We start from the raw sequence: 22,681 nt of genomic DNA on the forward strand, positions 1-22,681 counted from the left end.
GGTTTGAAGGGGTGGAGAGCGTTGAAATAGAAAGACTTTGCAAATGCCAAGATGAATTTCCATGTACAGTTGGAGAGGATTATTGGCATTTTAATGCACAGCCGTCTGATTACGGTCACTTCCAGATCAAGAGAATGATCCCACGCATGTTGGAAACAGCGCGGTGTCGGGTTGAGACCGGGGGAAAGGTAGAAAACCCAAAAAAAGTGATGACTGTTCAATCAATCTGACTTTCACACAGTTTGCTCTTCCTATGCGAATCTCGAGCATGGCTCGTGCTTCTGCACTAGCTAATTTCCACTCTTGGTTACCATGGTCCCGGATCTACCTCCTAGCAGAGTTGGTCACACATCGTTCTGTTTTTTCCTCCACTCGTCGACGATGCCGGCATATACAGAAGGTTCATACACTCCAGTGAGCTCTCTCCAGCGGCCTCCTCCTAAGCGATGTGGATTCAGTCCAAGGTCTCGCATGAGCATATCATTGTACTGTAAATTTCTGTCAGCAGTGCCCCGAAGTTTGTATCAATAGTGAGAAGCACGGACTATCCTCAAACTCCAAACTTACATGAATCGCATCAACCTCTAGCCCGTTACCTGTCAGTTTTGCAAGAACCACGTCTTCAGATATGATGTGATCCATGCGATCTCGTGATAAAGTATTGAGTCGAAGGCCCGTGTCATCTGATGGCTTGCAGCCCTCGGACGGTCTATCAAACCCCCCTGTCAAGAATGCTGCGACCCACAGCGCCTGGACTTCAGCCACCACGGCAATGGTGGAAGTGTAGAGGACACCCATGACAGCAAAGGAACGATCCCCTTCTTCGACCAACTGTGGGGATATCATCCGACGGAATAGCCGATGTGAAAAGAGTTGGGGTTGCGCGGTTGATATTGGCCAAGCACGGTTTGTTGAGAGACGGCCCCTTTCCGAGAGCCGTTGTCTCACCACATTCGCGGTGAGCCCATCTATGTTCAACCACTTCAACCCATGGACCCACGTCTCTCTATCGTCTTCGACGTGAGAATCCTCATCCTGTTCCAGCAAACCTTCTCGGTGTTTCGAAAACGCAGACAAGCCTAGATCCAGGCGAAGGCTGAGCGGTTGAAAAACAATTGGGACAATAGGTTTATACCCAGTCGCATGAACCACGAGATCAATATTATTGAGACGTCGATTCCTGTTCAAGAAAACTTGGAGGGTCTCGTGTTTTGTGCCGCGCCCTTCGGGCATTGCGTCGACCGCTTCAATTGACGCTCGATACACTTTCACGTGAGGCGATCTGATGGTGTCCCAAAGGTCTGACTGGTTGGCGATCCCAATTGGGGAAATGCATGAGATCACGCTACAGAGCATGTGAGAAAATACAGTTCACTCCAAAGTAAAATTTCACTCATATCGTACCTGTTTCGGGGCCGAAGTCGCTGCATCTTGGGATCCGAGTCGTACTGTGCGAACTTTTCCAAATGACGGTCCACGGACCGCCAAAGTCGGCGGGTCAACCACCTTCCAAGTGAATTGCCATGGAGCAGGCGAACGAGCCACGAGCCCTCTACAGATAGTTTTCGGACAGCCCCGTGGGAGCCCCGAGAAACCCGCAACCTCGTGGGCTGATCGTCACAGGAGGGGTCCAAATAGTGAAGCAGTCTGGTACTCGCCGCTTGATCGCTGGGAATTATCTTGCCATCCACGGAAGACGAGGTGGGCGGTGTCATCCATGCGGGGCCTATTCCATCTTCACGAATCACCCAATGCACTGTCACTGGATTGAGAGGCGCCCCTTGCAAATGTAGCGATGGTTCCTTACGATGAAGAGTAGCAAAGAAATGTACCAGGTCAAAGGCAGACTTGGCTCCTCCGTAGATTACAACCGATCTCAAAGGGATGTCTTCGTCTTGGTGGTGTTTCAAAGTCTTGCTCTCGTTTGCATTTTCATGATCCGCAGCTGTCTCTTCGTCTGGGAATGGGCGATAGCCAAGATAATTGCGTGCCCACACACCCACGTCTTTCGCATGCAAGACGCGGTCTTGTGAAGCGGGATCAATCAGTGAAAGTATCTTGGGCAAGTTCGGGACTGAGGTGAGACCAGTCGCTAAGATCAGTTTGTCACAGATCACTGTCACCTGCCGCATTTCTGCAGAGTCCGTAGAAATGACGACATTGAGCTCCCACTCCCGGCTATCAAGACGCCGAATGTGTTTCACCTGGCGCAATGTCAGTAACACAGGGAGAGGAAAAAAAAGCCATCGGCGTCTGAGATCTTACCCGCCAGTTCAACCGAATATGCTTTTTGAGACGCCATTTCTCGCACCAACGACGTAGGTAGCGATTGATTTTCCATCCAGCGATAAATTGCCGTCCGACTCCATCCCGGTCCTCCGGTGTGACCTCGGACAACGGCAAGTCACTGAACTCGTACATTCCATATGAGTTCTGGCTGAACAAATTTGGGTAAAGACGCTCTTTTGCCCAAGTTCCCCCGATATCCGAGGCCGAGTCAAGAACAAGTAGCTCCAGCCCCGAAGATTGCTGGATCTCGTGCTTTGTGCCGGTGAAAGACACCGGCAGCTCGTCGGAGAACTGGTCTGTAGAGTCATCTGAGTTCGGAGGTGTATCGTACGCTCCTGACACTTGAAGGTATGTCTTGGCTGCAATCAGACCGTAGATACCTAGATAAAAAGGGACGTTAGCCAGAATATTGAGATGTTAGTGGGTAAAATAGTCTGCATTGAATACTCACCGGCCCCAACGATCACCACGCGATCCATCGCAGGAGGTGCGCCAACGGTGTGAGAGGAGAAACGGTGTTGGACGAAGAGAAGCTGAAGGAAGAAGAGTAAGATCTCCCAGGAAAACCGGAAACCTCGATTGACTCAGACCGCTGATTTGAAGACATGGTGCGCGAGTTGTATCCCGGTCGGGCAACAAACAACATGAGGCTTTGGATTGTTCCTACGACCTCTTTGATTGTTCTGGTGGGGCTCCCCTCCCGTCACCTTCTTGGTTTGGCCTCATCGATTGGCCATAAGCCCTCTACGAGTCAAGTGAATCTCTGATTTTCTTGGACTGCAGGGATGCAACTCAGCAGCTTTCACGTCAGACTTGTACTTGAACATTTAGCATCGATTCATGTGGCTAAAATCCAAAGCCGGCAGTTTATGTTTGGCCTCATATAATCCGGTAATCTTAATCGCCGCTGTAGTTGTAGCTTTAAAGAGGGCTTTTGACAACGCATTTTTTCCCTCCATAACTGATGTATCGTTGTTCTTGGCGCGCTGTTTGGTCAACCCATGGGAGAGTTTGCGCGATTGATCTCTCAGCTTGTTGAAAACAGTCACAGTCTGTCCGCGGCTTTGGAGGACACGATTGGCCAATGACAAGAGCCAAGCTGGCAACAACCTTACCCTTTCACGCCTCTGACCAAGCACAGCTCTTGCTGCGCAGGTCTAGTGCAAGTCAAACGACTTGAATCAGGCGTCCTGGGATTTGGTCATCATTGCTCTCCCCATGACGAGCCTCTTCTGATGGTTCTGGTACCGTGAGATGTTTGGTTCAGGATCTGCAGCTGTGCCACCAATAAATTAAAGACAAGGCTTCATCTTTAAAGTTCGATAGTCACTGATTTCAGTACTGGCCCGACGTTTTCTCCATTCCCCCAAGTCTGACCTCCGCTGGAAGCCAGCATCCAACATCGCTGTTTTGTGGCCATGAAGAGATCCTGGAAATCCTTGAATCTCACTCTCGATCACGGTAGCTGTCGTGTGCGCTCAAATCCTTCCTTCGGTTGTCTTCAGAGGAGAATGAATGATGGCCCGTCGGAGCTTCAACAGGTGTTGCCGTGTTCTGGGTGCATGATAGCAAGTGGAGGATGCCGGTCACGGGCAACATGCAGTTTCCACTCGGAGCTCAAATATGAAGGATGTGGCAGTGTCGGATTGGATGATACAGCTGTGCAGGTGGAGGTGCAGATTCGGCCTGTTCAGGTGCTGATGTCGCTGCAGTATAGAGCGCTGTTCGATGGAACGAGGCGACAGCCAGACAGTACGAGGAGATAACCCCCCCCCGATGCCAGCGTATTAAATGATCCTTCCGAATACGTGATACTCCGATCGTCGATTCCAGGCAGCGTCACTTGGGTAGGCCTCGATAAGCTAAACATTTCCAGGTACTTGAACCACAGAGATAGACAGCGCCCCCAGGGTCGTCCCGGTGAATCTCCATTCCGACCGTGTTGCATTAAGCACTGAGGATTCACGGATGCTTATCATGCAGGCTTGTCAGCCACTCCCCCTCCTCCCTCTCTTCCTCTTTCTTTACGATTTAATCGCCCTCGAGGCTTCCGTTCCAACGGTCTCAGGGTTCAGGCAGTAGCGGAACCGGGAGCCGACCGCGCCGTGGCGTCTCAGGCCAGTCGGTTGCGGGGCACCACGCAATGCCCCTCCCCTCCCCCCACGTTGTAGTCTCCCCTCCAACAGCGCGTGGCCCGACCGGGTCTCGTCCCAATCTGAACGTAACTCCCGGTCTTGTGATCGGAAAGGGCTCCTGAAGCCTCCGTCCGAGATGAGGGTATTCGAACATCATCATGGAGATGGAGATACAGATGGAGATAGTATATATAGACGGCTGGACAGCCCCTCGAGAAAGAGGATCAATTAGAAAGGTGATCCTCTCACTATCGAACGACGACTCCAATCCTCGGAACCCAATTCTTTGCTCCAGTCTTGTTGCTGTTGTCCCGACTTGCATGGGCGTGTATCTTCGCACCTGAGATCCTGGTCTCCTGACGACCGGACTATATTGATTCCTATCTTCGTTTAAAGCCCCGAGAATCCTTGAGCAATGTCACAAACCAACGCTTCGACCGACCCGGAGCCACTGCAGACGCAGATGCAGTCTGCGGTAGAACTGCCCAGTTCATGGTACACGGCCCCCGAGGTCTTCCAGCTCGAGCGCCGGGCGATCTTCTCACGCCAGTGGCTTCTCACCACCCACTCCCAGCGATTCTCCAAGACGGGGGACTGGGTACGATTGGACATTGCCGGGTTCAACATCCTATTGATCCGAGACAAAGACGGTACCGTGAACGCCTTTCATAATGTGTGCCGCCATCGGGCATTCCCCGTGGTCACCGAAGACCGGGGTACGTCCCGGATCTTCTCTTGTAAATATCACGGCTGGTCGTATGGCTTGAATGGGAAGCTGGCCAAGGCGCCCGGGTATCAGGATCTGACCGGGTTCGATAAGAGCAAGAATGGGTTACTTTCGATCCATGCGCATACAGACACCTACGGATTTATTTGGGTCAACTTGGATGGGGCAGAGACGCCCGAGCTCGACTGGGAGGGCGCGCCTGGGCTGGACGGGGCCCAATTGGACGGCAGCGTGAATGCGGAGGCGTACTGCTTTGACCATATCGTGGAGATGGCGGGGGACTTTAATTGGAAGATCTTGGCCGGCGGCGGCCAACTGAGCGATCGCCTGCGTCGCCTCTCAGGCGCCAACCCGAGCTTGGCAGCGTCGTTAAGGGATAACGAGGCAGACTCTGTCATTGCCGCGACCTCGATTTTCCCCAACAGTTCGGTGGTTGTGCTACCCAATGCGCTCCTGATTCAACGCTGTGTGCCGCTCTCGTCCACAAGAACTTCCATGTACTTGGAAGTGTACCGCGAAAACGGGTCCAGTGACGAGGCCTTCCACGAGATTGATAACTTGCTGCAGCGCATCCTGACCGAGAACAAACGCATCTTTGAGGCCGCCCAAGCCGATCTTCAATCCAGCGCCGCGTCGCCCAACGGCGAATCGGAGGACGCGCCTCGAGCAGAGAGTCCCCGGGACTTTGCTGGTCAAGTCCGTGGTCTGGTGACTGAATTCCGCCACCGGGAGGAAGCCGCCGGTCATGAGATCTGGCCCTCGCGGCAAATCCTCCCACCGGAGGCGACCACCAGCCGCGGCGATCTAGATTTCTGTTCGCGACTGACGACGCAGGGCCAGACTGCGGGCGACTGCACCACTTTGGAGCCGGACTGTCACGGACGCACAGCCTGCCAGTCGGCCAATCCGGCACTGGCGTATTGATGGCGGAGGTGAACAGGGGGGTTGCTCCCTTCTTCATCCTCTCCTTCCCCCCCCCTCTCTTGCTTTGTGCCGGGATTGGTTTTGGGTCTTTGCTTTGACTTTGGGTCAGATGACACATTTTGATCTTTTCGTTTACCCCCTCAAACTCAGTATGTACCTTTTTGAGCCTGATAATTGACGGACCATAGTGAGTGTGCATGTCAGATGCATGATGAAGGCTCTACTTGACGAATAATGACTATGTGACAATGTTATAATTCTTTTCCATCTCCTTCGTATCAGCAGACTCGGGTCTCAATCCCGTCCAGAACGCAGCCAAGGAGTCGGAGAGCGACCTGAACAGACACCAGCACCGCTTCATGGTCAACTACGATTGAGACTAGGTTGTAGTAGAAGCAGACGGTCGTATCCATAAGGTTGTAGTAGCATGATAGTACTAGTCCGACATCCCCTCTGCTCAGCGCTCGTCTCGGACTGTGCTAACACTGCGTGGGATGCGATTCGCCTTTCCATTTTGGATCGGCTATCTCGAATCACCCCCGCTATTTTTCTGTCATCCTGTGGAGCCCAGAGTTTGGGATTGACTTCGCACGCAGACCCGTGATAAAGCCGCGCAGATCATGAACTGGCTCTGTTCCGTGAGGCCTTATCTTCCGCGAGTGGACCCTATGATGAGGTCCCGAAAGAGAGATGAGATAGGTCAATGGTGGAAGTTGGACCGAACCACGACGAAAAGAGGTCGGGAAAGAGATTAGAAACAGAAGACCAAGTCAAGAGCGTACCTTCGGAACTTGTTGTCGCTTCCATTAAATTTGTCGATCCTTCTTCAATCGTTGCGTCGGACATACATTAGTGTCAAAGTCACAGTGCACTTCTTCTGCCCACCAATGGCAGATCGTCGGATTGTTTGACCTCTTATCCGAGGGTCAATAAAGTTTGCCAATTACATCACGGGACCAGATCACCCTCGCGGACCTTCTCCGACTCCATCGTCCTCTTCCTCTCTCCTGACCTCTTTGATTGGCGGTGTTCAGCGAGACCGATCACCATAACCTTACGGCCTTGGAGTAAGAGGCCGGGGTTCACCAGTCTCGTCATCTAAATTTGGACGTTCCGAGTGTTCCAAATCGCAACCCGGTTTTAGACTCGGTAGAATTTCTTGACCTTTTTCTCCCTTGCTGCCTTTAGGTCAATCCTGGGGAAGCCAGAGCTTCAAAAAGTGTCAATTTGCAGTTCCAACAAGTGCAAGTCACCTACTAGAGTAGTAGTTGTAAAGTCCCACGCAATGTCAGTACTGACCACGTATTTATCAGCATGTACTGCTCGATGTGTACATGTACTTCCTCGTGGTGGGTCACGTCCATCGTTGTCAATGACTTGGCTATTTCCCATCCCTCTTTTAGACTCTTTTTGTTTTGATTTGCTGGTCATCCGGTGAGATTGGACTTCTCTCCGGTGGCTTGTTGTTCTTTGTTGTCAGGCTTTTGTCTGCCCCGCTTGACGGAGACGCGTCTGCGGTGTTATCATGTTCCCGTCATCCCAGCCTATGACTGCTCCCTCCCCCCATCCAACCCCCGCATTCGAGGTGGATCCTCTTATCAGACGTTGCCGTGCCTCCACCCACCTTTTCCTATCACGAATTCACAACTTCACGATTACACGAGTCTCGAGTCTACATCATCCATACTACCCTATACTGATCTTGCATCATCCCGTCTGAACCGGTGCCTCATCTACTGGCTCTGTGCAGCTTTTTCATATCCTTCAGTGCGCGATAGTCTCAAATCAAAAAGCCTCACAGCAGATCGCGAGGAACACAATGCCACGGGAAGGCAACCGAGGGAGGTTGCGCTCGCACGAGGCCTGTCTAAACTGCAGGTAGGTGACTGGAGTGCGCAGTTCGGACGTATCGTAGAAGACCGCTGAAGACTCTAATGTGTCATAGGCGAAAGAAGACTCGTTGCCCTGCTGAAAAACCGGCGTGCTCGAGTTGTGTTCGCTTGAATCAAGAATGTCACTACACCCCCGTGACAAGGGGTTCACGAAATGGACCCTCGGTAGGTCTCCTCTTGGAAGGGCGGGTGGCAGATTTTCTCTCAAATGAAAGAGCAATGGTCTAATCCCCTTGAAAAAAAAAGGCCGATCGACTGGCATATTTGGAGGAGAAAGTGAATCTCATCTTGAGTGGCGGAAGGTGAGTTGGGGTTCCTGAATCCGTCATCGAGATTTCCTGGTCATCTCACACGCCACCCAGATCATTATCACAAGATCAAGGCCCAAACCGAGGTGGGAACAATGAGAATCAAGACACCACATATTCCACCGGCTCGTGTGACTCTTCTGCCGACTGTGGATCCGGCCTGAACGACCCGTTTCTGTTGGGCTTGGGATTCGAGAACTCCAAAATCAGCCCCTCCTCACGAGTTTCGCAGGCCGTGGACCTGTACTTCCAGTACTGTCACCGACAACCGATCTGGTGCTTTGATCGCGAAGAGGTGAAGGATACCAGCTACATCTCGGAGGAGCTGGTATGCAGTATTTTGACGTTAACGGCACGGTTCTCCACGGAGCGCGAGGAACTGCTGCATTATGGCGATAGTGCGCGAACGCTGGTGATGCTTCGAATCGCCAACGGTACGGTAGAGCTGGAGACAATTGAGAGCCTATGTCTTCTCTCCTACTCTTCTTTCCTGGGTGAGTTCGGAAGTATCAGACGATTGCACGACTCAGACGCAAGACTGATATTCACACAGATGGGAACAATCACCTGGCACGCTTTCATCTTGGCCTGGCTCTTCAACTCTGTCGCTCAGCAATGCTGGATCTTCACTCGACATACAGCATCGACTGCCCATCGGCCGAGCGCAAGAAACGGCTTTTCTGGAGTCTGCAGTGCCTGGAACAAACATATGGCCAGATTCACGATGTATTAGGTGTACCTGCAGAGGTGCTCAGGTCCTTCTACGTCTCATCCCATGACGATCTCGGCCTTTTCAGAGACCTCGATACCAGGCCACCGCCCTTACCCTTTGATGAGGTGGGCTGTACGACGTCGTCTGATCTCGGCATCTGGAGCCTTGCGCTGCACTTCGGATGGGTATGGAGCCGCGTACGATCATACGTCTTTGATTGCGCTCAGAATCGGCTCAAAGAGCCATGGAGGCATGACTCCCTTTACACGATGGTGCTCTCCGATGTCACCGAGCTGGAGAACAAACTGTCTCTTTGTCATCGATATGACTCGGTGAAATTTTACGAACGAAGGGCGGAGGAAGTTAGGGCTAACAGGGCCTACTGGGCTCCCTGGCTCAAGTTCCAATTTACGTATCACTCCATTCTCACCGTCCTCAATCATCCTTTCCTCTACATCGTTGCGTCTCAATACAACCACAAGTTGACCATACCCAATACTTTCTGGAGACGATCATCTGAACTGGTTCTCCTCCATGCCACTTGGATCGTTCGGTTGATTGACATGGTATCCGAGAAAAAGCTGCGGCTCATCGATCCCTTTTTCGGTCACGCTGCCGCGATCGCCGCCACCGTGCATCTCTACTACTGCTGCGCGGCCGATCCACGGCTCAAGTTCAAATCAAAAACCGATTTCACAAAGTGCAGAAAGTTCTTGAAGACTTTCGTTTCTTTTTCCTCTGCGTGTGAAAAACTTGTAGGTGCATGTTGCAACCCAATCCCTTTCACAGTATTGACCTTTTGATGCAGAATCAAACGCTTGACAAGATGACACGAATTGCGTCCGGCTCGGAGAAGGTTGACTTTGATTGGGAGCCATCAAAAATTCTGCTCAGTATCCCTCTGATGTGGGATCTGCTTCAGGTCAACTGCACACCAAGATCGCCAGAGACAACCTCGGCGGGACTATTGCACCCATCATTAAATCCTGCGGGCGCACAAGATGAGATGGAAGATATATCATCCACACTCGAAATCATCGTGGCCATGTCTCCCGAAATCACCGTCAACACCACCGACGGTGGATCTGCGGCGCATCTACCGCCGAAGTTGCCCCAGCGCAAGAGATCTGCGCCCGATCCACCTACGACTAGAGATATGACAGATACGCTGGTGGCTCCAGCCGATAGCCTAATGACCAATACTCCATGGCTATGGACAGAGCCTCCTCAGTTCATCGATATGGACACACTGGGTTACCCAGAGTCGGAATCTACTATGGCAACCATCGACGGGTTCTCTACGTGGTGGGATTATGGAAACCTATGAGATTGCATTACCCATTGACCTGCTCTTTCTTATTCATAACTCGTTTAACGAATGCATACCAGGAAGTCGCCGAGAAATGCGGAACACAAAAAAAGAAACAGAAGGAAGCCTCAGCACCCTGTGGACATCTGTCCAAGGACTTAGAAGCCACCAGCCTTCACCTCCATCCCAACACCGCCTCTATGCAGCCTTTCTTTCCAAAGCGCCACCTCGAGACCCACGAATCGCCTGGAATGGCCCTGACGCAACTCGCATTCATCTCGGTCCTACTCCGCCGCAACTGCCTTGAATCTTCCCTTGACGATTCAGCAAAAGAGTGGATTGTTCGTTCCATCGCACTTTTGGTCTCCCGAGCGCTGGTCCCATCTGATTCTTATCGAATCCCACTTTGCCCACGGCCATCGGAGTCTTCTTATGGGCATCCATGCTGGTCTCAATGAACGACCCACGCAACGCCTTGCCGGCCGCTGGAATAAAGCCCAACCTCACAGGCGACGACTCTCCTTCACCCTATGCAAAACATTAACGTTCACCGATTGTCCGACCGCGACATCACAGTTGGTGAACGATACGTTGCAAAACCAATCTTGCCCCAGTTTTAACTGCTCCGCTTCGTATTCGGTTCCTCCATGATCAACTATCCTGGTGACAGCTTTCCGAGAGAATTACACCCCTTCTCTTTTATCTCTGTTCAGGACACGACACCCTCCAGAAAGAATTCAGAGTCCCGTCTGTATATTTGGTCAACGCTACAGAAAGCAACCCAAGTCTCCAGATTGATCGGCCCGAAAACGCCCACGCGACACATGGTGGGTCGCTCTAAAGAACTGATTTGGTAATGATAGAACCCCAGCAAGCGAGCGCAATCAGTCTACGAACTCACTTCCTCACTCTCCGATGCTTGATTCAAGTGATACGCGCGGCCGCACGCAATACCTCGAATAGCAGGAATATATTCAGCCTGGAATCAAGCCCGCAGGCGCGGCGAGAGCTAATCAGAACCCTCTTCTTACACCAGGCTCGCTTTTCGACGCCCACTTCTTGACAATATACGTCTCAACCGATATCAGAGCATGTCTTGTCGGCCAGCAAGCTCATATTTCGCCTTGACTGACGGTATCAGGTGAGTCGAGTCGCAAACGCGAGCTCACAACATTTTGATATCTCCTCCTTGAGGCACGCTTGATCTGGTTAAAAAGTGACAGTGGAAAGAAATGCTTGACTGGGCTTGGCCCAATTCGGGTCAATCACGGTGTTGCAGGATGCTATCCCCTCAACATTTGATGCATCATTATGTCATTTGCCTACTTCTCCATACCCGGTAAGTGAAGGACTATTTAACTTGATCCTGCAAAAGATCTTCCTACCCCCTCACCCCCACCCTCTTCCCCACCCCGCCCCAACCTTCATTTAGAATTGTAGGAATGATCGAAACACTACCTACGGAATATCCAAAGACATGGTTCATCTTGCATAATTGATCGACTCATCACGAACGCGGCTTAATCTTTGCCTTCCTTTGTCTGGTGAAAGAAGCGATAGTCTTTTTTTTCCCTTCTCTTCCCCTCTCGGCCAGTCTTGCAGGAATTCTAAGCTCCAAAAGGTGTTAACTACACAAATACTATGAATTTTTTTTCCATTGTAAATTCAATTCAAGGGATGCGGATCCCCTCCGCCTTGCTGAGAAGGTACTACTTGTCATGATGTCCCTTTGTTTGAATTCTAACTACGCACTCCCGCCCAGTCCGATCCGATAAATCATTCTATATTCAAACTAGCCTCTGATGGTTTATCAATTATATACGTTTCATTATTGGTATGGCGCTGCTATCATAAGTTTTGCTCGGTGATTGGCAACGAGAAGCAATGGCCTGTAAGGTTCGATAACGAGGTAAAAAAAATTTTAAAAAGAAAAAGAGAGAAACAGATTCGACCACATCTGCAGGCGTTATGTACAGTTCAAGCTTTCATCTCCTCCAATAGAAGCCGCCGTCATGAGAGAGACTCTCTTTGAAGCCCCTAGTTGGAATCGAGGAGAAAGGCTGGATCAACAACCATAGAGACGGCAAAGGTCATTTCTCTGGGGACTTCGACAGAACAAGAGAAGAAATTAAAAACAAAAAAATAATATTCAGATTGGGGATATATGACGAACATGGACAAGAACTAAAGAGATGGCATCCTTTAACGTTTTTTAAGATTTATACCCCGGTGGCGACACACTCCCGGTTTGCGCGCGCCTGATGTCGTACTTGCGTCACGGGGGCCTGGTAGACCCGAGACCCGTGCACGAGATACTGCACAATGGCAAAGATGACAACAACCCCAAAGACAAGGATCGACCAGTTCATACTGACGAGGTTCGGATTGGCGATGGTCGGGAAGAAGGTGAAAATGATCGCGAAGCAGAGATACGCGACGGAAAAGACGTTGATGGGCAGACCCAGTGATCCCAGAGAGAAGCGAGACGAAGGCATTCCACCGGGCTGGTAACGAGCGCGGATAAAGGACGCGATGGAGAGGATGTACGTCGTGAACAGGGCGGCGATCATGACCGAGGCGATGGCGTTGAAGGCGGCCGTGGAGCCGATGTTGATCAGACTGAGAAGGACGGTGATGATGGTCGACACCAGGACGGAGATGGTGGGGATCTGGGTGCGACGGTCGACGCGCGCCAAGGCGCCAGAGAAGGGGAGAGCGTGGTCGCGAGCAAAGGCGAAGGTCTGTCGGGAGGCGGTGGCCAGAATACCGATCGCACTGCACACCTCCATGACGAGGATGATGGCAGCCACGCCGTTGGTGGCGGCAACGGAGCCAGTAGCGTGCTGCACGGCAGGAATGAAGCCGAACCCACTGGCGGAGTTGATCACCGCTTCAATGTCACCCATGTTGTAGAGAAGCGTGACCAGCATGATGAATCCGAGACCACCATTGATCAGGGCGGTCGAGACCATGCACCAGGGCACAACAAAAGCGGCGTTTTGAACCTCCTCGGCTACATTGAACCGTCAGCGTCCGATGACCAGAAACTCCGAGCACCATTGAAAGAGAAAATCACTAACCCATATGCGTGGCGGCGTCGGGCCCCGTCCACGAGAAGATAGGGGTCAACTGGCCGACCAGACATGCCAGCCCCATGCTCATCCAGCCGCCGTCGTTTGAAAAGACCGTCCATACTTCCGAAGATGGAGCCTGGCCGGGAGACATAGCCCACATGGGCACCAAAACGGCGACAAAACCAAACAGGTGAAGACACAGAATCACCCCTTCCAAAGAGGGCAAGAATTTGGCACCATAGGTGTTGACCAGGGTTCCGATGGCGGCGATTGCTATCGTCAAGAGAGTTCCGTGCCATCGCTCATAGCCGTAAACGTATCCGCTGGGGTCGGAATAGTTGAAGACGAGAAGGCCCTGAATCAAAGTCCCGCAGAGGAAGCAAATACTGGCAAACGCGGCTTGCCATCCCAGAACGGAGAGCCACCCTGATGGTGCATGTCAGAATATCAAGACTGTCGTCGGCTTCGAATGGGTTCAGATTGGATTCCGCCACACATACCGGTAAGGTAACTCAGGAATCGTTGCCAGCGAGGCGCTGCAAATTCACTGACCCAGTGGTATTGACCTCCTGATGTTGGAGAACTGGAGGATGAGTGTTAGAAGGCGAGGTCCTTGCTCCGAGTGCCGGCTCAACGAGTGTGCGTGAAATTGACATACACAGATGAAATCTCGGCCATCGAGACGACGGACGCGAAAAATCCCACAAAGGAGCCGATATAGACATAGACCATGCCGGCTCGGCCCCCATTGATTAACCCATAGGTTGCGGTCCTGCGCGAGACGAGGACAAGGATATTAGTTCCACTGGACTCAATTGCCACCGGTGCCGGTGATGCTTTTCGATTTGTGTAAATGTGTCGTGTACGTACAGCAGAATCGACTCCCACGTTGCCATCAACGTGGTCGTGAACCCCAGAATGGAGTAGAAGCGGAAATTTCTCTACTGCGGGTCAGACTAGATGCGACGGCGTCTCTTCTCCCCTTTTGCCCCCGCAGTCTGCATCATTCCTCACCCACCTTGAGTTGCTGGACTTTGCCCAGACGCTCCATGTCACGATCATCCTGAGAACTGCCATCGAGGCCGACCTCGTGGGCCATGATCTCCTTGTCGCCCGACATGATCTGGAAGGGACTTGGTCGCAAACAGATGACGAAGCCAAGGGACCAGAGCAGAAATTCTGGATTGGGGAAAGGAAATTTTAGCAAAAGCCCGGGGCAAGACCCGATTGTTAAGGGGCCGCTTCTGCAGAAAAGGCTCCGCTGGGTGCCAATCGCGCCCGCCCGACCCGAGATGCTTCCACACCGGTGGAGACCAATTACGCCGATCAGCAGGAGAGAGGGATCATGGAAAGACTGGAAGCTGGCCAGAAGGTGCAAGTGCAGTATGATTAGTCAAGTTGCCCGTCCATGGCTACCACCCTGGCAAGGTACCAAAGATTGCGGACCATTTTCCTGGTGGACGACTACCCTACTTAACGAGGTGCATACCATCATCAATGTCTAGCAGCTCTGCGCCGAGTGTCGGTTCAGCAGACTTGGCTGGTGGGTGAGATGGCTCACTCTCCTTCCGAGCGAGCCCTGCAGCCACAATGCACGTTTAGAATTGCAATCGCGACTCATTGGCCATCATGGACTCTCTGACCTTCCTGAAGCAGGCTGGTGATAAAGTTCTTCGGCCCTTTTATTGCCTTCTGACGCTCCCGTCCTGCATATCTTGCGCGACGAAAGCCCGTCTCACTGGATCGAGCTTCTGCAAGTCCTATTGTCTACACAACAAGGGAATCACCAGCCATCCGACCGACCCAAATAGGCTCGCCACCTGCGAGCTTTGGTCCCTCGGCTCCGGAGGGGGGGGAGCAGAAGTCGCTCGTGGGTGTGGGTGTGTGGAGACAACCGGGGTTACAACTACGGCGAGGAGATTCCTCCTGTTCCCAAGAACTCTAAGTTTTCTCCAATGGCGAAAGAAAGTCCGATGCACGATTCTGGGATGGCGACAAAGTGGCCGTGCTGGACAAGGGCATGGGTAGTAGGTGTCACTGTACATAAGTACATTGACTCAGGGTCAAACGCCGTTGCCTTGATCCCCTTTTTTTTGGACGCGATCCATGTTGAGTGTCGAGAGTCTTTTCTTTTGGAACTCGGACGGTTTTGAGTTGCAATAGTGAGCGATCGGCATCCATTATTCTGGATCCAAATTTGCCTTGTCAGCCGTGGTCGCAGTCGGTGGAGACTTGGGCGACACAACTTTGCGATCGGAGGACGGGTGGTGAACCACCGGGACCGACATACCGTCCGCCACCAAAGTGTGTCAGCCACGAGGAGTCCTTCGGAAGCATTCTGACTGTATTTGAGGCCGGATAAGCGATGAGTCTCATGGATGATACACTGTTGATGTACCGTGTCGACCGATAGAATCAAGGCAGTCTTCCGCAATGACAAGATCTCATGATGCGAGATTTGAACCAGGAGAATCTCTCCACGAGAAACACCTCCTATGCATCTGGCCAGGCGACACCCACGGAACTACAATCTGCTGCTCTGCCTCTCTAAAACAAAAAAAATGGGTCGAGATACCTGTCACAATTCCTCCGGAGGGACTTTATTCTCCGCTACCTCGTCCCAATGACATGAGACACAGCTTTCCAGGTCGAGGAGACTATTGTTTTCCAACACCGTGCACGCTGAAAAGAAACCCCATCATGATTGATCTGGTGCACTAAAACTCGAGATCGCCATTGTGTCATTGTGGATGCACTGAGAGTGTTCCCCGCCTCACTCACGCTGACGTCCTGGTCGCCGAGACTGCGATGGTGGCGAAGTACTGTAGAAGTAGTCCAAGGGAAAATGCTTTTCCAATTGCACACTCATCTTATCGTACATGTCCCATAGACAACCTTCACTCTTTTTTTTTTCTCATCTATCACACCAGGACGGGATCTGACTCGCCCATTGACACCGGATCAATCATTTTCAGGGGACCTGCCTACACACTTTGCGTCTTTCAGAGCTGGACGCTTTGCTGGCCATTCAAGAGGACTGTAGATGATCTGTCCACAATCCATATCAGTAGGCAACAAGGTTCAGTACTAGTGAATCTAGTCTAGGAAACCCCCCTGTCGAGTTAAGTATCCACATTTACTCTGGACCTGACAAAGTGCGCGTGCGACGTGAGAACTGACAACGCCGACTCTTTCGCCAAGGTCACATGATACCGACTGTGGACGATGGTCGCTGCCAATAAGAGGTCATCCTCATCAGAGGGGACCTCAGCTTAAACACAACCAACGCCTCGGTAGTCAATTCTGGTGTTCTTTTCATGTGTAGGTATATTGGAAACCATTGCCCTTTTGATCGGTGTCTCTAGTGCCAATGCCCATCCAACTAGATGTGATGACGCTATTCGCTCGCGCCCCCTCCTCAAGCCGGTGTAGACGCGGGTGCCGGGCGGAACGCGACAAGTACTGGCACGTACCCTGAGTGGCATGAAAGATAACGCAGCGCAAGAGGTTGGGATATTCCAAGGATGGGAGCATCTTGGTTGAATGCGCTAGCAGCCGACTAGGGACTCCTTAAGCCCTTCCAGTGGAGGTGCGGGTCAAGGCCCATGCGCCGTCTCACCCCCTCAATCGACCATCTTGTAGCCATACTGCCAGGTGGGTTATTAGAACAATTTGATCTCGTGCCCATATACAGGGGAAAAAAAACTATACAATCTTCGACCTGACCTCGGAGCGTGATCGCGTCTGCTTCCGGGTCCAGAAATGATGAGTCTGGAATATTATGGACTAGGATACAAGAATCTTCTCGACGAGACCGATTGTCTCACTCTTGATCCTCGAGCTTCTTCCCAGTGGAGCCAAGACCGTCAGCACTGCATAGCCGACCTTGATCGGGACAATAGATGATTGATAGCGGGCACCGCGTCAGAGGATACACTCTCGAGGCGAACCTGGAGGTTCCAGATACCTACTGCTCCAGGGGGGGAAGACATAATGGAGCTGGCGTTTCGTCGTCGGAACCCCGGCCTGAGAGGGTTGAGCCATCAGAACAGGGGGGCGGGGGGAGTAGAAATGATTCTCGTGGCATTCAGCCATGGGGAAGAGACGATTTCAACACCTTTTGAAACGCGTCGCCCAAACAACCCGACCGTCTTGTTTTGGATGAGTTGCGGAGCTTGCGAGGCGGGTGCAGGTGGTTTGGTTGTGTATCTCCGCCGTGATTCCATTGGCGTAACTTACTGGAGGGTCTGGAGAAACGGGCTGGGGAATTGCCCCCGACCAAGCAGCGGTGGAGGAGGTCGGAGACGGGACAACTTATTACAGTAGTAGGTAAGGTCTGGACATTGGATCTGATGGGGGAGAATTGGAGTCTTGTAGTTTCATCTGCGATGGAATTGAAGGTAGGGATACCTGCATATGCACATTGCATGGCCTACCAGTAGGGCCCTCCAATAGTGTGCCGGTACCTACTACCTCGGTGGGAGATATATTGGTGTAGGAGGACACTAGACACATACAGTACTGTAGATTGCTCTGCGCACTTGCCAGTTGCCACACGGTACAGGATGCAAGTCATTTAATTACCCTTGTACATATGCTAGCCAGGATATTAGACAAGGACCGGGGGAAGAATGTATACGTGGCATACAGATAGTATTACCCGATAGGTCACCTGTACAAGCCCACAGCAGCACCATACCTAACAACGAGCACTAGGCAGGTACGACTGCATCGAATCCAGGCTGTTTTTGAAACTCACCTTGCTTAAACGAGTGAAAAAAAGACATGCCGCCCACACGAGCGGGATGTCTTTGGAAGTACCAAAATTCCAACGATTTACTCCTCGGTCTTTGCCCGTGTTCGGGAAGAGGACCGAGTTGAACATTTGGAAAATAAACTGGGGGTGACGTGTAGCACACCAAGAATCTTATTCTATGCAGTGCGAAGGTATGTAGGTAGCGTGTCCAGCGACAGTGTTACCTGCAATCTACGTGGTTGTGAGTAGTGAATAGTACAGACTCTGTAGGGTACTGCGACATGGAACTCATAGTTGAGATTCCGGGTTTCAGTTCTCAGTTAGCCTTTGATATGCGCTCATTTCCGTAGTCCCCCTGACTTTGAAGTGATACCCGTACACGCTGCTCGTAACGTGTGGGAGGACAATGTCGGCTCTCTCTGTCTGCGGACTCGAGGATTGAGTACCAACACCCTCTGTGAAAAAGATTAGGGCCTTTCTTTCCACGATTGATTGATTCTCTAGGTGTTCGTGCTCGATAGAGCTCATTTTGGGCAGTGGAATCGATGTGCAGCGGATGATGCTCGGAGTAGGCAGTCTCATGAAAAAAAAAGGAAATGCTCTGAATAGGGGAGTGAACAAAGTCTAATCATGTAATTTGACCTCAGCGGATTTGACGCGACCGCGCAAATCCACGTAGACTCATGACGACTCACGCCGCCTCAGCGCACTACGTTGCCAGAAACCGTCAGGTTCCGACAAGACCTATTGTTGTTTCAAAGCCGTCCATCCCATGTTCACGGTGTTTCTGATAGCCCTCTCCAGGGGATGGCTGAGTTTGGCGAATGCCCTTTTTCCATCCCAAGCCCCATTTCAAGTCCACATGGGACACGTAACGTCGCCTATAATGTTTGGTCCTTGTGGCTAACCGTTTCGCTGACCCTTCGTGCACTACAGCGGCGTTAAACACATCGATGCTTGTGAGATTGCTTTCATGTTGCGCCATTCTGAAGCACCGAAAGCGCTCTCATAGAAACCATGACTCGGCCATGCCCACAATTGCAGACTGCAACATTTGTCCTTAATGGTCCATCGCTGGTCGACTCTGCAGGTCACATGATCATAATGGCCCGTGGCTCGTACTCGTTCCGCTCGTGGAGGGAGTCCCGCATTGCCGGAAACTCTCCAAGCGAGAGGCACGCGATCGCCACAGACTAGAATTGCTCCGCTCTGCGCCAGTCCCGGAGAATCGGCATGTAAGCTTGGCAGTTCTCTCTGTGCCAGCCAATGTGAGTGGACAGAGGGATTCAAAGGCATCAAACATGCCCAGAGAGGCATCCGGTCGCTTGGTCCATGCCCGTCAAGAGGTCCTGGTTCCTTGGTCCACAACCCGAGCAGTGAAGTCTTCGTGAAAGTGCATGTGGTAGTGCTGCTCTCCTCCATGATGACCAGGACGGAGGGTGAATCCCTGTGGCATCTCGATGGAAACCACCACCAACGCTCACAAGACTGTCGTTCGAGCTGAGACTCATAACCATAACTCTGCCGAACTTCCAAGCCACCTAGCTTCAGGAAGAAGTCCAACTTCGTGCGCTCTCACGAACGTTGTGCCTTGCGCCCCATAAACATACGCAATGCCAGCTATCCAGGGATCCACTCCGCTCCGGCACAGATACCGGACGCTCAGAAACGCACGACATGGCCCCATTTCGCTGGATCATTAGACGGTCTCGAGCCCCGTTGACAGCTCTCTTATTGGAGAACGGCCGACATGGCCGTCCACGATGTCGAGGTCTGGGACACCCTAAAATCCAGAATTGGAGAGAACCCCGTTGGTATATCAAACATGACTTGACCACCATCGCTCACTTCCGTGTTGGACGCACGCACACTTGGACTGGTATCGTTCCGTCTCTTTTTGTCCCTCCGACAACTGCGATGCGCCAATGTTCTCGCGGACCCTTTCCGCCCATCGTCACCGGTGCTTCTTGTCCGCCAGGTTTGAAAAGAAACGAGACTTGCTCAATCACTGTCGGTTGATCGGTTTGGCCGTTGCCACTGTGGCAGCAACCGTCCTGCTTGTCGGCTTCGTTGGTCCTCAATTGCAAAGGTTTCGGTTTCGGTCCGACTTGAGCTGGTACGATCTTGGGATATATGGGTTTGGGCCTTCGCGGAGCTATGTGTCTTTCGAAGAAGAGTCTCCCTTGGTGGAGTTTTCACCCAAGGACGCGACCTGTGATCCGCGATACACTATCCTGGCACCGCGCGGTGATTCCATCGCCCATCCGGGACCGATGATTCTGGATGCCCGTGGCGAACTGGTCTGGATGAAATACAACTTGGGGACCACCCAAGACTTCAGGATCCAGCAGTACAAGGGTCAGAACTACCTGACGTACTGGCAGGGTGGAGAAGAGGATGGGCGTGGATGCGGATCATGGTATATGGTATGACTGAAAACCGAGGGTCCTAATCTTATGATCAATACGGCATGACTGATGGCGAGAGGTCTGTATTACAGCTCGATTCAGCGTACACTATCCAATATGTCATCTCACCGGTGGGCATGATGGATGGTGACTTGCACGATTTCCAAATCACCAACAATAATACTGCCTTGATCACCATTTACGACCCTATTCCAGCCGACTTGACATCCGTAGGTGGCCCTGAACTGGGGTGGCTCTATGATGGCGTTTTTCAGGAAGTAGATATCGAGACGGGCGAGCTGCTTTTTGAATGGCGGGCGTCGCAACATTTCCCGCCCACCAGCAGCTATCAGCCGCTGAAAGATCAAGGCCACGACCGTGCTTCCGGATATGATTTTTTTCACATCAACAGTGTCGACAAGGATGACCAGGGCCGGTACTTGATTTCCTCGCGGCACGCGCACTGTGTGGTTTCCATTGATGGGGTCACCGGTGACGTTTTGTGGACACTGGGAGGAAAAACCAACGATTTTGAAGACTTGTCAAGTGGGCAAGCCACGGGATTTTCATGGCAACACGATGCCCGATGGCAGGGCACCAATCGTATCACCTTGTTCAACAACGCTGCAAATGGAGATCTTAGTCAGCAGAAGATCAGTTTCGGCGCCTTGATAGAATTGGATCTTGTCAATCGACGGGCAGAATTGGTGCAGACCTACCACCACCCCCAGCAATTGGCCGCCGTCTCGCAAGGAAACGTTCAGATCCTCGACTCGGGGAATGTCTTTGTCGGGTGGGGCCACAGTGCCGCCTACACTGAATTTTCTCCCGAGGGAGTTGTGGTATGCAACGTTCACTACGGTGCATCCGCCTACTTTCAATTCGGGCGCGTGGTCTCATATCGGGTCACCAAGGCAGACTGGGTCGGCATGCCAGATACCCTCCCGGACATCGCTGTCGCAGGTGATCACGCCTATGTGAGCTGGAATGGGGCGACCGAAGTGAGAGAATGGCGAACCGAAGCCTGGGACGGTGTATCATTGAGGAACATGTCGTTCGAGATTGTGGGTCAAGTTGTTCTTTTTCGCGATGGCTTCGAGACAGAAATTTGGCTACCGGTCAATGTCACTTCGTACTTTCGCATCTCGGCAATTGACGCCAACGGCAACGTCCTGGTTACGTCAGGGACGTTGAAACGAGGCACGGATGGCGGGATGTTCATATTACCCCATCTTAATTGGGGCGTAGCGACGGTGGTTTGTGTCATGCTCGTTGGTCTTGTTGTTGGCTTGTCATGTGCGGTAAGACGCCGCCCGGGCTATCGTGGGCATAGCAGCGGCAGCAGGGTGTATCAGCCAGTCGCGGAGGATGATGAAAGTGGACATCATTTGGATCCTATTTTGCGGCGCGAAGGAGTCAGTATGGCCTAGCAGCTGGTAAGACTATGATCACCCTGTCTTTTTAGCCTTGTACAGTTTCCATGTCGATATCGAGTTATCATCAATTTCAATATAGTATCATCAAGTCTCACGCTGAGGCATACAGATCGTTTTCTGATGGCATTCCATGACGTGCAATGATCGATCCTTTCAACTTTTGGGGGCACCGCGAGCGCTCGCAAATAGATGATACTACTGAAAGATGAATACGATGGATGCCAACAGTCCTGGTCGAGTAAAAGGAATTTCGCAGTTTTCGGGCAAAGCCGACATGCACATAATGCTCATCATAGTGCTTTGCCCGTCTATCCAATATTGAGATGATATTACATTAAGCCCGGCCCATTAGATCTTGTCACAGTATTACCGGCGTGGAGGAAGAAAAGTTACAATATTGCAATAGAAATGGAATCTAGCATCAGAATACAGGGTGGGCTCGAACTCCATCTGCATTCCGTGGAGCGAAGAGATGCAGTCCGATTCGTCCTGGCCACCACACCATCAAGCAGAATATGTTTGACGACGAAAGATCACGATTGGAAGTTGATCAGGATGTGATGGGATGTGGAATTTGAGTTTGCTCAAATGCACCTTAATCTAGCGAGGAGAATTGAAAAAGTGAAGAGACACGGCCCAAGACTACCACAAACTTGATCATCTCCATGAACGGTGGTACTAATTAAATTCTTTCGAGGTAGAACTGATATA

General features: G+C 51.8%; 5 protein-coding genes across 5 annotated transcripts; 3 read left to right on the plus strand and 2 right to left on the minus strand.

The window, feature by feature from the left end:
• Window positions 1-344: 344 nt before the first annotated feature.
• On the minus strand, window positions 345-2,768 carry POX_f08359 (uncharacterized protein; the record flags this gene model as incomplete). Its single annotated transcript, XM_050117135.1, has 5 exons — window positions 345-488; window positions 568-1,345; window positions 1,405-2,204; window positions 2,266-2,669; window positions 2,741-2,768. 5 exons carry the CDS (start codon window positions 2,766-2,768, stop codon window positions 345-347), a joined length of 2,154 nt encoding a protein of 717 aa, XP_049967274.1.
• Window positions 2,769-4,839: 2,071 nt separating this feature from the next.
• POX_f08360 (uncharacterized protein) lies at window positions 4,840-6,075 on the plus strand (the record flags this gene model as incomplete). The annotated part of the gene is made up of 1 exon (XM_050117136.1): window positions 4,840-6,075. One exon carries the CDS (start codon window positions 4,840-4,842, stop codon window positions 6,073-6,075), a length of 1,236 nt encoding a protein of 411 aa, XP_049967275.1.
• Window positions 6,076-7,894: 1,819 nt separating this feature from the next.
• Window positions 7,895-10,314, plus strand: POX_f08361 (uncharacterized protein; the record flags this gene model as incomplete). Its single annotated transcript, XM_050117137.1, has 6 exons — window positions 7,895-7,953; window positions 8,021-8,132; window positions 8,214-8,269; window positions 8,330-8,769; window positions 8,829-9,742; window positions 9,796-10,314. 6 exons carry the CDS (start codon window positions 7,895-7,897, stop codon window positions 10,312-10,314), a joined length of 2,100 nt encoding a protein of 699 aa, XP_049967276.1.
• Window positions 10,315-12,515: 2,201 nt separating this feature from the next.
• Window positions 12,516-14,490, minus strand: POX_f08362 (uncharacterized protein; the record flags this gene model as incomplete). Its single annotated transcript, XM_050117138.1, has 6 exons — window positions 12,516-13,309; window positions 13,377-13,796; window positions 13,871-13,953; window positions 14,029-14,142; window positions 14,241-14,311; window positions 14,389-14,490. 6 exons carry the CDS (start codon window positions 14,488-14,490, stop codon window positions 12,516-12,518), a joined length of 1,584 nt encoding a protein of 527 aa, XP_049967277.1.
• Window positions 14,491-20,051: 5,561 nt separating this feature from the next.
• On the plus strand, window positions 20,052-21,964 carry POX_f08364 (uncharacterized protein; the record flags this gene model as incomplete). Its single annotated transcript, XM_050117139.1, has 2 exons — window positions 20,052-20,552; window positions 20,627-21,964. The coding sequence occupies 2 exons, from the start codon at window positions 20,052-20,054 to the stop codon at window positions 21,962-21,964; spliced, it is 1,839 nt and encodes a 612-aa protein (XP_049967278.1).
• Between the last annotated feature and the right edge of the window lie 717 nt (window positions 21,965-22,681).

Source organism: Penicillium oxalicum, chromosome VI (genome assembly GCF_001723175.1).
Source record: "Penicillium oxalicum strain HP7-1 chromosome VI, whole genome shotgun sequence".
NCBI lineage: Eukaryota > Fungi > Ascomycota > Eurotiomycetes > Eurotiales > Aspergillaceae > Penicillium > Penicillium oxalicum.